Source organism: Sarcophilus harrisii, chromosome 1, assembly GCF_902635505.1.
Source record: "Sarcophilus harrisii chromosome 1, mSarHar1.11, whole genome shotgun sequence".
Taxonomy (NCBI): Eukaryota; Metazoa; Chordata; class Mammalia; order Dasyuromorphia; family Dasyuridae; genus Sarcophilus; species Sarcophilus harrisii.
In genome coordinates, this window is record NC_045426.1 from 117878112 (window position 1) to 117891063 (window position 12952).

At 33.1% G+C, this 12952-nt stretch overlaps 1 protein-coding gene across 3 annotated transcripts in view; it reads left to right on the forward strand.

Moving 5' to 3' along the window:
• SPATA6L (spermatogenesis associated 6 like) overlaps positions 1-12952 on the forward strand; it is an 83545-nt gene that overhangs the window by 53916 nt on the left and 16677 nt on the right. For all 3 annotated transcript variants that reach the window (XM_031962161.1, XM_012543354.2, XM_031962165.1), the window contains exons 8-9: positions 4612-4717; positions 9839-9873. In XM_031962161.1, coding sequence (XP_031818021.1) covers positions 4612-4717; positions 9839-9873 — 141 coding nt within the window. The remainder of the gene's footprint in view (positions 1-4611; positions 4718-9838; positions 9874-12952) is intronic.

Consider the following 12952-nt stretch of genomic DNA (forward strand, 5'->3'; position numbering starts at 1 on the left):
GCTGGTTTTGAAAGGAACTCCCTTCAAATAGTTGCCCAGGGGCAATTGCTAAACTGAATCCTGAAAGTGAGGAAATAATTAATTTAGCATAATCATAACACCTTGAATCCATTTCTTCTTGGCTACAGAATGATTTCAGTTTGCCAAAAAGTACTAGACTAATTTAATTATTCAAATTCTTTCAGATAGTTTTATAGATTTTTTTTTATAAAAGAAACTGAAAAATACCTGGTGTCTTTAATTTTTTTTTACATCATTATAATTGTCCCTCCTATTTCTTCCTCTATTCCTCCCAGAAAGTCATTCCAAATAAGTTTTTTTTAAAAACCAAAAAAAACCAAAAAAGGAAAAAGAAAATGTTGAGCAAGACATTTAAAGTGTCTGAAAATATGTGCAATGTGCCACACATGTGAAGCTCCTACTTCTGGGGAGGGGGAGGGCAAGAAGGTCTTCTTATATCCTTTTTTTGAAATTATACTTGTTCTTTGTAATTTTGCAACATTCATTTTTGATTTTTTTAATGTGTGTGTTCTTTACACTAACATTGTTGTTGTCTTGTAGTTCTTGTTTTCTTGGTTCTGCTTATTTCATTCTATACCGCTTCATGTAGATCTTTTCAGGTTTCTCTGCATTTGTCATATTTGTCTTTCTTAAAGCATAGTGATATCACAATACTGTTTTGACCATATTCCAAAAATGTTGGTATATTGTTTCATTGTTTTCATTTAAAAATATTCTGTTATTTTTATGATTTGTTTATCAACACACTAGGATTCAATTATTTTTTAAATGTCCTTTATTGATTATAGCCTCATAATCAATAAAAAATGTGTTTAGTATTTCTGCTTTGAAGATTTGTTTTATGAAATTTTTATGCTGTAGTATATGATCAATTTTTGGTAAGATGCTTTCTGACTCTGATAAATATATGTATATATATGTACATTTGTAATATTACATATAACATTTATATATGAACATATATATGAAAATAAAATGAACATATATATGAATAACACACACACACATATATATATATAACATTTATATATGATTGTATTTATTCCTTTTCATTACTATGCATTGATCACCAGAGATCCTTTCTATCTAACTTTTCTAAAATTCTTTTCAAGTCCTTAACTGCTTTCTTTTATATATTTTTGTTAGGTTTGTCTCAGTCTAAAAAGGACACATGAAATTCCCAACTACAGAATAAATATTATACTTAGGATTATATCTACCAAAATATATATAAATTATATGAATGCAATTATAAAATTTATGATAATAAAGATAGAAATAAAGAAATAATTACTTATGGTCAGGGCAAGCCAATATAATGCAAATGATAATGTTTTAGATATATACATATGAATATACATATATGTATATATACACACATACACATGTCTATAATACATATATACCCATGTATAAAGGAACATTTATGTATATGTAGGTATGTATAAATATGTGTATGTATACTATATACATATAGACAGTAGATAGAGTTCGTTTGACCTCAGATGTTTACTAGGCATATGTGACCCTGGACAAGTCAATCCTATTTGCTTCAATTCCTTATCTGTAAAATGAGTTGGAGAAAGAAATGCCTGTCCTCAAATCTATAGAAAACATCTCTTCCATTTGGATCTTAGAAGAGGATATCCTCCCAGAAAATGTCAAAAACCTTTGGCAGGCATATATCTCTCTGTTTTATGGCTTGCTTGATATTAATAATCAGTGGGTTGTTGAATCAAGTTATTTCTATAATTGCTTTTAAGAAGAAATCATTTCTGATTTTTGACATACACATGAGTGTCTTCTTGGACCAGAACCCTTAAAATCACATTTTGTTCTATTGAGTTAATTTTTTAAAAATTTCACTCAGCAAACAGTAAACACAATGGAATTTTATATTTTTATGCCTTTCAGGAATTTGTATGATTATAAAAGTGTGGCCTACTAAAAATTGTTTCACAAAAATGTATCTGCTTACCTCTCATAATTTCTCCAAGATCATATATTTCCATATGTGTGTAGATGATTCATATAAAAAGTACCCATAGGAAGTAGTAATTAATGTTCTTCTTGATTACTTTTTTTACAATGATAATGCTACCTGTGTTCTCCCATTTTGGGGGGATATATCTCCAGTTGATTTTTGTACTAGTATCCAGTCATTCCCTAATCTGCTGATATAGGGGCAATTTCATTTCTGGATATATTGTTCTGAATCATGTCCAGCACTTTCCATCTTGAGTCTGGAAGAAAATATTCATAATATTAAGCAGTATTTAGTGTAGCTTATACAAACCTTTGCTGCTTTTATTTCTTCTAAAACTGAACCATATTTTCCAAAATATTTTTATGGATTTTCCTTTATAACCTCCATTTTGAAGTTATGAGTTTTCCAGGTATGTGCTGACTTGTTTTAGAGGATCTTGCTAAGATATATTCACTTTATATTTATACTATTTATTTTTATATGTGCACTCTTCTTTATCTTCATTAGAATGTAATTCATTGAGGGTAGGGATTCTTTCATTCTTTGAACTTGTACCCCTAGTGTCTAGCACATAATAAGTACCTATGATTACATGTAGTTTGATTTATTCATATCATTTTCCTTCTTCTTCATCTTTGGCAATATATGTTGGCATAGATTGATTATATGATCCACAAACATTAAATGTTTGCTGAGCACTGAAATTGCGTTTTTTTTCCACAATGATCTTTTTTGTTTATATTTATCATGAACATTGTGAGAGAAGATGACCAAGTAAGGCAATCCAGTAAATATAATGCAGATAATACAAATGCAGTAATCTTCCCTTGGTTTTCTCTTGCCTTTACTATCAAATACAACATTCTCTGTTCAAAGCCTTTTATAGCTGTTATATCCTACTTTGCTAATATTTTTACAACTTACTCTTCATCATGTACTGTTCGATCCAGTGATATAGGTCCTTTTGCTGCTCCTCAAACAAAGCATTCCATCTGTTAGGTAGGTCCAGGCATTTTCTCTGATTGCCCCCATATCTAAAATGCTCTCCTTCCTCATTTTTGTCCTTGTGCAAGGAGCCTTTCCTAATGTCTCTTAATTCTAGTACCTTCTCTCTCCTATTTCCTACTTACATTGTATATTGTTTGATTGTACATATGTATTTGCTCTTTGTCTCCCTTCTTAGATTGTAAACTCTTTGAATATAGGAATTGTCTTTTGCCTCTCTTTGTATTCTCATTGTTTAGCATAGAGCTCAGAACTTGATAGATATTTGATAAATTTTTATCTTCCTGATTGAAGTATCTCATGAAATTTTATTTTTTAAAATTGCCTTTGGGTAATTGAAAAAGATGAACTCTTTTGTTTGATTCTCTAAGAACTTGAGTCATCTTTCTATTTAGGTACAACTTCTTTTTGTTTTTTTCCTATTATCATAATATCGCTAAACTGTAGTTTAGTTCTAATAGTTTGTCAGATCTGTCATTCATGATATAAAGCTTTCATTTGTTAGAATAATGAAATTACTTATAGATGTGTAAAAACAACATGACTTTTAGTACCCTGTGACCCCTTTTCTGCCATATCATCATCAAGATAACAAAAATAGAAAGCAGCAGTACAGGACTAAAGACTATTTTGTATTTGTCTCGTGGACTATTGTAGTCAAAACCTAATACCCAACCTATTGATAATGACCCTTTCATACTTATCTAGGTTTATCTTTGGACAAGATGCTCAACCCTTCACTAGGAATATACTTGAAGCATTCCTAGTGTAGATTAAACTTTCATAGTTTTTACTCCTCTGGCATAACTTTTATTAATCCAGGGTTATCTCCATTCTGTTGTAAGTTATCATTGTAGGAATACATTATATATCCTTTATATACTAAAAATATTTAAATTGCTTTGCAACCTTTTCCTCTTCAACTTACAGGACTCCAGGTTGAGAGAAAGACAATAAAGGAAACAGGCAAAAAGTTTAGACAAGTTCTAGTGGTGTAAGGGGTTGGGACTAATTAACTGCACAGATACTGTGGTAATACTTCTGCCTTTCTGGGCTGAAAAGTAAGTAGAAAAAGCTTAAGGCTTAGCTTTGTGTAGGAGGTGAAAGAAAGTTGTGTATGAAAAGAACATGGGCCTAAAAAAAGACCCACTTTGACTTCCTGGATGGAGATTAGGATTTTTCATCCTTTGGAAGAAAAATAATTATTAGAGCAGTATTGATAATTGCTTACTTATGCCTTGCTTCCCACTCCCTTGTATATAGTCCTTCCACTATTCCTTGAAGAATGCTGTAGATCTTTCCTAGGAATCTAACCAGTTGTTATTGTGAAGATAACATTTGTAAGTACAAGAAAAAGTTGCCTGGGAAATTGTTTCCAAAGTTTCCAAAATGTCTTTTTTACTTAATTTATTTCTTTTCTCATGTGCATTTTTATATAAATGAACAAGGGAAAAGAGGAAGCCTTAATTTTCAAGTTGGGAAAAGTATGTCAGCCTTATCTTTGAAGAACAAGATTTTTTAGTCTATTCTCTACTACTGACATAATCAAATTTTCATGGAAAACTAAATGTTGTTTTATGTTATTCCTTTACTTTTAGGTAGACAGCTCAAAACCATTTGGTGAGCAAATCCCTTTAAAACAACACACTCAAAAGTCCAGGAAAAAAGTCAACTTTACAGGCTATGATTATCCACTTAAAAGAGGTACTTCAGTTTCTTCTCTTTTCCTCCTATAATTCGTCTAATGGAATTTATATTTCATACTGCTATATAGTCTTTCTTACTGTGGTGGCCCATATTACTTTATAAATTATGGGCTCAATTATCACTCGGGAGCTTTATGGAGTTCATGGACAAAGGATTCCCCTAGATAAATGACAAATAATTCATATTTATATAAGGTATATGTATGATTCCATATAAGATAAATATGTCCCCATGAGTTGTTTAAATAGGGCTTGTAGAAGGCATTAATAGTTTATCTGAGGTCTGGGACTGTTCCTAAGGAAAGGAAAGTGGACAGTTGGGGACAAGGAAAGGAAGAGAAAAGGAACAGGCAAGCCCCAGAGTACCACAGTTCTGGGTGTACTTTTATCCAGTCTACCAAAATAGAATTATATCAATCTGCTCCCTAAATACTGTTAGTCTAGGAGTAAAATACAAGAGATTCAATAAGAAACTTTACTGGTTGCTCTCAATAGGAAAGTTAGTTCAACTTTGCACCTATAGGTTTGGTTTCTCACCAAACTCTAGTTACACAAAAACCCATCACAAATGGGTAAATAACAAGTAAACTTATTTATCCAAAAAGATAGCAAACAGAAATCGGAGAAATCATGCAGATATTCCAGAAAACCTGCATAAAATATGAGCTTTTAAAATGGGAGCAATATATCTCAGTTCACTCAAACAAGAGGTCCAGATCTCACACAAAAGGAAATTCCTTAGAAGTTTCTACTGAGACAACCTGGAAATCAAGGATATTTAGAGTGATCAGTTTCCCCAACATAACTACAGATTCCAAAATCTGTTTATTTTTCTGTATATGTTTGGAGATGGTCCCCAAGGAAGTCTTCAACCATCCGCACTTGCTTTTAAAGAAGGAATGCATTTCTCCCTTTTCTTAAATTCTTGCACTAATTCTTCCTCTCATGCAGAGATACTGCATCCTTTTTTCTCCACCAATTTGTGGTGTTGTAATAGTCTGTAGCCTGCATAATTTCTAATATAGCTCCCCCTTTCCTCATCCAGGTTGGGGGGGTGTCAAACTACATTCCTTTGGCACTTTAAATTATACAAAGACTCTGCTACTTTTTACCTGTGTGATTCACTTTCCCCCTTTGAGCCTCAGTTTGCTCATATGTAAAATGTTGAGGTTGTATTAGATTATCTCCAATGCCCCTTATTGCTCCTCATTTGTGCCCCAGTAGTAGCTTGATAAGGTGCAACATTGTTCTTTTTAGTTTAGAAATAAAGAAACGTGACAAAAAATTAAGTCACTCTTCTATATTCACACAATATATTTCAGAAGCAAGATTTTCTGATTCCAGGATCAGAGCTTTAATGAAATCGTGAGACATAACTATTCTGAGAGCTTTTCCAACTGGGGAAGGAGCAGATACAGAGGAATTCTGTGGACTTGTAATTACATTTACATCCTATCTGGGCTAAAGAATAAAAATATAAATAAAATTAAAAAATGAGTTTTACATTGTTGTCTTTGATAAAGCATTGACTTGCTAAATCTATCAAATCAGTAGATTCCAAGTTTCTTTGAACAGGTGACTGGTGGGAAGAAGGAAAACTGATCTGCTTTCCCCCAAAATTCTGTATGAGCAAAAGGGAAGGTATATTAAGGTTTGACTGGATATGTTTCCCTTATGACTTAAACCACAAGATTTGTTTCATTGAACTAAATAAGCTTAACAATTTGAAAGGGAATGCATAAAATGTTGGATCTGGAAGAAACCATTTAATGCACATTCTTCTCATCTTATAGACAAGCAAACAGAACTAGAGAGGAGGTGATTTGCTCCAAGTTCCATAGCTTCTTAATGACAGATCCAGGTCTTGAATTCAGGTTTTTTGTTCTTCCCATTAAGCCAAAGTGGTTGATCTTTTACAGGTCCATTTTCTTCCCTTCAAAAAGTGAACAGTCACTGACATCCCATCAGTGACAGCTGTCTCCAGTTACCATTCTTTTCAGATAAAAAAGGAAGCTACAACTTCCTCTAGTAACAAATTGCCAGTGGTTTTGGGTCCCAATGAATGAGAAATGCCAACAAAGATATATCCAAAGGGATTTGAGCAGAAAGTGATTAATCATTTTGGACATTTAATTGAGTTCCTCTTAACTGATTTTCACAAGATTTGTCTCTAATAGTTACTCAGTTTTCTCTATTACTGGGAAATCTTAGTTTGCAAGATTACTTTCCAGGAAAGGGGGCATAGAGATGAGCCCTCATTTAACATTGGTAGGATAAAATACCTCTGAAGATCTTTTGGTTAAGATGTATATAACACATGCAGAATCAAAAATCCAGAGAAATTGAGTGTTATGAAAACCATACAAGAAGCCTATGGCTTGGAGTCAGGAATATCTGAGTTCAAATTCAGCCACAGACACTTGGCTTCATGCAGATCATTTAATCTCTATTTGCCTCAGTTTCTTCATCTGTAAAATCAGGAAAATAATAGTACCTACCTCCAGGGCTGTTTTGAATTTATGCTTTGCATATCTTAGAATGCCATATGAATGTTATCTATTATTGAAAGGTAAACAAAAAGAAAGCAAACTTGATGCATTGCAAGTTTTTGTAATGGCCCTAGCAGTAGGCTAAAAGAGGCTTATTATGTATGACTAGGTTTGCAGCAGATGATAATCCTTGAGTCAGTTTTCTGATCTGTAAAATGGGGATAATAGCACCTATCTTCCTGGTTATTATCAGCATGAAATGAGGTAATATATTTAAGTCACCACGCAAACTTTAAAATGCTATATAAAACAAGAAGTTTTTATTTTACACACATACAAACATACACACACACATGTAGAGACACATGATAAACTAGTTTGGGGAGGATACTAGGAACTGGATGAGGTGGAGGCTTGGATCATTAAAGGCTTCAAGCAGAAAGTTATGCAAGATTCAGTTAGGGATTCTTAGGGGTGCAGGTAAAGAGAGTCCATTTCCAGCATGGGAAAAGGCCAGAACAAAGGCACAGAGATAGAAGATGGAGAGTTTTGTGTGCAGAACAGCAAGATCATCAGTTTGATTGTCCATAGAGTACAGGAAGTATATAATGATATGGAAAAATAGATTGGGCCAGAATGTAATATACTAGAGAAATTGCTGTTTTGGATGAGAAGCAATGGGGAAGTCTGTGGAGTTTATTGAATACTGGAATGGCAAAGCCAGATCTTCATTTAAGAAAAATAATTTTGGCAACTGTGTGGATGCTTTAATAGTCTAGGTAAGAGACTGAATTAAGGTTATATGAATGGTGACAAGGAATTGGATACGAGTGATTTTTTGGAAGTATTGATTTGTCTCATAGTTGAGTTTTCTCACATAAATATAAGTTTTACTGCTGCTGTCATTAAGATTTTTTGTTCAAGATTTTTTGTTCAAATTTGGCTTCTGTTACACACTGGCTGTGTGACTCTGGGTCACTTAACTTCTCATCATTCCAGGAAACTCTTTAAGACTGTATATTATAGACTAATGGATAATCTTCTTTGGTAGAGGGAGCTTTTTCACCAGAAGTTCCCTATACCAATGAAACCACAGGCTTGGATACCCCATCTTTTCTGTTCCCCTCCTCCAAATGTTATTATTGTATATATGTAGAGAGATGATATGGAAGATTATGAATGAACAAACAAGGCATTTATTTAACATTTACTATGTGCAAAGCCATGTGCTAAACACTGGGAATACAAAGAGAAAATGTAAACAAGCCTTTACTTTCCAGGAGGTCACATTCTAATAGGGGAGATAATACCCATGAAGGTTTTAGTTGTAAGATGGAAGGTCCCATGGTCCTTAAGGGACAGCAGCAAAGCAAATAGTATACCTACTCTTTTGTGTCATTTCCACTGATTAAGAATCATTTCCATTTTGGATCTATTTGACATCATCAAGGCTTTGGTGGTAAGTTTCTTTTCTGGGTCTTTAATAAATATGAGTATAGCATCTTGTAGGAGCACTCGCAAGGTTGCCCCTCTATGGGTGTAGTTTCTCAGGATGAGGGCCACAGGCAGCATTCCAGCAGGACTGAAAATATTGCTTTTCCCATATCTTTTGGATTCAGGGACCTGAGATGGGGTCTGAGGGAAAATGGTGATCAAGATAGTTATGATCTGACTTGTCTGGCACCATTTCTCTCTCCCTCAGGGTACCTTGCTTTTTTAGCTAGTTGGACTTGCCTGTCCTATAGGTGGCAATAACACCATCATTTTTAGGGCTCTTGTTTCCATGTGCCCATAGTCAGTAGTTGGTCAATTGTTTAATCTTTTTCTGAAGAGGCTGAGAAGCAATGTGATAATTTCTCTAGCTTTGTAGACCTGGACAGATCACTTAACCTCTCAATATATCTCAGAAAACTCCCTAGAACTTACTTACATCATAGATGGATTGAAACCCCATAGATGGGGTTGATAAAGGGAATTCTTGCACTGGGAATTTCAAACAGCAATGAAATTGAAGATATGAATTGCACACAGTACTCTACATTTTTCAAAGCATTTTCATCCTATCATTTGACTCTAATCAAGCAACATAATATCATAAGTAGGATACTACATATCCATCTATATCTATCTATCTATCTACCTACCTACGTACTTACCTATATATCTATCTATGAATATCTTTCTAGGAAGTGACAGGTTCAAAGGAACAATCAACAATAAGTATTTATTATGTACCAGGAATTATAATTTACCAGGGATTACGTACCAGGTAAGACAAGATAAATAGTGTTTGGGAAATACCCACAAGTTTGTTTCATCCTTCTGTCTACTAGTAACAGTATAATTATTTTTCCCTCTTGTCTGGACTAAATTAGATCTTTTGAGGAGTTTTACCTTCATTGTAACCACTATATATTGTCCTAAGGATGATAGTTACTGTTAGCGTTTAAATATCTGTGTCTTAGGTGGTAGGCTCTAAAAATGATAAGTGAAATCATAAGTCAGCAAAAAAATGTGATAATTGGTTGCATTGAATATTTTTTCCTCCATGCTCCATTTAGGAACCTAGTAGCAGATTTAAAAGTAATTGGAAACAATAAGTCATTGAAATTCTATTTTTCTTTTTCCAGCTTCTTCTCTTGACAGTATTGCAGCTGACATGAAGGTAAATAAAAAGCTTTGTGGATACCTTTTGTTTTTACATCATATTGACTTCCAACTATTGGAATACTTCTGCTTATCTCCTCTCTCATAATTTCCATTTTCCAGTGAACTTTACCTTGTAATAAAGATTTAAAAAATCAGGAAAACCAACACATCGATCACATTTGACAGCGTATGCAACATTGCATAACCATGAAGATGATTTAAAAAGTAATATGTTTAACATGACACATTGCCAACTCTAATCTTCTGACAATAGTTATATTTCTCTAGGCAATAGTGAGGAGGTCTCTCTCAGTTTTTCTACAACTCCACACTGTTTGCCTTCACCTATTCTAGAAGTAAGGGGGAGTCCTTGCATGAGCCAGCTCTTCCATTGCCCTCCTGGAATCCTCTCCTTTACTTACAACTCTATACCTATTATCACCAATCTCCTTCCTTCACTCCTCCTCCAGCTGCATGCTGATGTCTTTGATTACATTTGAGGCTGATTTATTGATTGGTGAGTCTTTGCCTAAAATCTCTGTGTTGTTCTAAGATCTAGCCTTATTGTTTATGTTCCACCTAGCATCCTAGCCCACCTCTAGCTCTGGCTCCATCGGGATGATACTAACCCGAACTCTTTTTAATAATTAAAAAAATTTGTTTTTGTTCCATGTGAGTTCCAAACTATCTCCCTCCTTCCCTCTCAACTTTGAAATAGAAAAGGCCAATGTTACACACACACACACACACACACACACACACACACACAAAACTATATGATATAGTTCCATATAGCAGTTCTGTTTTCCCTAACACCTTACCCTTTTCTCTCTTTTTACCCCATCCCTCCTCAGAAGTCTAATTTTCTGGCCCTTTTCTCCCTATTCTATATTCCTATATTTAAGAATTCCTGTTCTAAGAGTCCCTTCCTTATCTATTCTCTTGTTCTCATATTTCTTTGTAAATTAAGAAGACATGAAAATTCATGTCCTACTAAATGTATGTATTGTATCCTCTTTAAACCAATGAGAATAATGTTCCTATACTACCTGCACTCTACACTATTCTCCCCACCATTCTAACATTTTTTCCATTCATATTTCTCTTGCATGAGATAATTTGCTCCATTTTACCCTTTCCCACCTAATTTTATTTTTTAAGGATCATCCCATCATAATAAATTCAACCTCAAGCCATTTACCTGTATATACTATTTTGAACCACACTAATAAGGATAACTAACATTAAGAGTTACAAATAATCATTTTCCTACATAAGAAGTAAGCAGTTTAACCTTATTAAATCTTTCATAGGGATTAGTCTTTCACATTTACTTTAAGTTTCTCCTGATTCTTGTAATTTTGTTGGGATTTCGTTATAATTTTTTTTCCTCAAAAATGCTAGAAAGTGCTTTAGTTCATTAAATAATATATATATTTTTTATTTTTTAGGATTATACTCAGCTTTGCTGGATAGCTTATTCTTGGTTGTAAAACAGCTCCTTTGCTTTTCAAAATATCATATTTCACACCCTTCACTGTTAATGCAGATGCTGTCAAATCTTGTATTATCCTGAACTGTAGTTTCACCATGTTTATATAGTTTCTTTCTAGTTTCTTATAATATTTTCTTCTTAACCTGGGAGCTTTGAAACAGCCATAATGTTCCTGTGAATTTTCATTTTGGGATCTATTTCAGGGAATCATCAGTGTATCTTGAAAATATCTATGTCACTCTCCAGTTCTAGAAATTCAGGGCATTTTTTCTCAATAATTCTGGTGTCTAGACTCAACCTTCAGGTAACTTGACAATTTTTATATTACCTTTTCTTGATATATTTTCAAAGTTAATTGTTTTTCTAATGAGATGTTACATATTCTCTTCTACTTTTTCATTTTAAAAAATATTTTTATTGTTTCTTGATGTCTTATGATATCATTAGTTTCCTCTTGCCTAATTCTAAATTTTAAAGAGTTATTTTCTTTGGTAAGTTTTTGGATCTCTTTTTCCAATTGGTTAACTTTTTTTAGTGTGATTTAAAAAATTTTAAACTTAAATAAAAAATAGGAAAAGAAAAAAAAATTGTCATGTACACAGCATAATCTAACTGGGGATTTAAAATATAAAGCAATAAGTTTCCATTTTGAGAAAGCTTATATAATAAATACTACACATTATGTTAAGAAACTGTTTCTTTGCTTCCTTATAGATTTTCTTTTGTTCTCTGCTATGCACTTTTTACTTTATTATTTTTCCCCCTTTCTTTCCCCATCTTATCCCCAAAAGGCTATAATTAAGCAGGATATACACATATCCATGTACACACATACATATATATGCATAAACATATATACATACATATACACACATAAATATCCATAATTATACATGCATATACATTAATATATCTCCATGTACTTTGCTTGTTTGTATATCCACTGCACAACTAGCTGCCCCCTTAATTGTTTTTCTTAGGAAATGATTCATATTCTCTTCTGTTTTTATTTTCTGTATTTTGTTTTATTAATACTTGGTCTCTTATGACTTCATTGCTTTCACTTTACCCAATTCTAGTTTTCAAGGAGTCATTTACTTGTTTAAGATTATGGATATTTTCTAATTGGTTGACATTTTTATAATCTTGTTTTCCTTGAATTGTTCTTATTTAAAATTTTTTTTCAATCTCATTTGATTTTAAAGTCTATTTTTCAGATCTTCTATGGATTATTTTTGGGTAAGTGATCTGTAATTTTACTCTTTTAGGACAAGAATGGCTTTTTTTTTTGTTTGTTTGTTTTTTTGTTTGTTTTTTGTTTTAGTATCATTCTCTGAAGATAAACAAAGCCTGGTCTCCTATATTCTCATAATAACTTTCTATGGATGGGTTTTTCTCCTTTGCCTTCTTATTTAAAAAAAAAAATTGCAGCAGCGTATTAGTGTAATCACCTCTAGTGTTTAGGTTAGGACGATGGTGTCTCTAACCTCAGGTCCTCTTTTTGTTCTCCCTACTGGCCTGGAACTGAACCAATAACTCCATTTTCCTGTACGTTCCCACAGGCAGGAACATCTCTGCCTCACTGCTTCTGTATTCACTG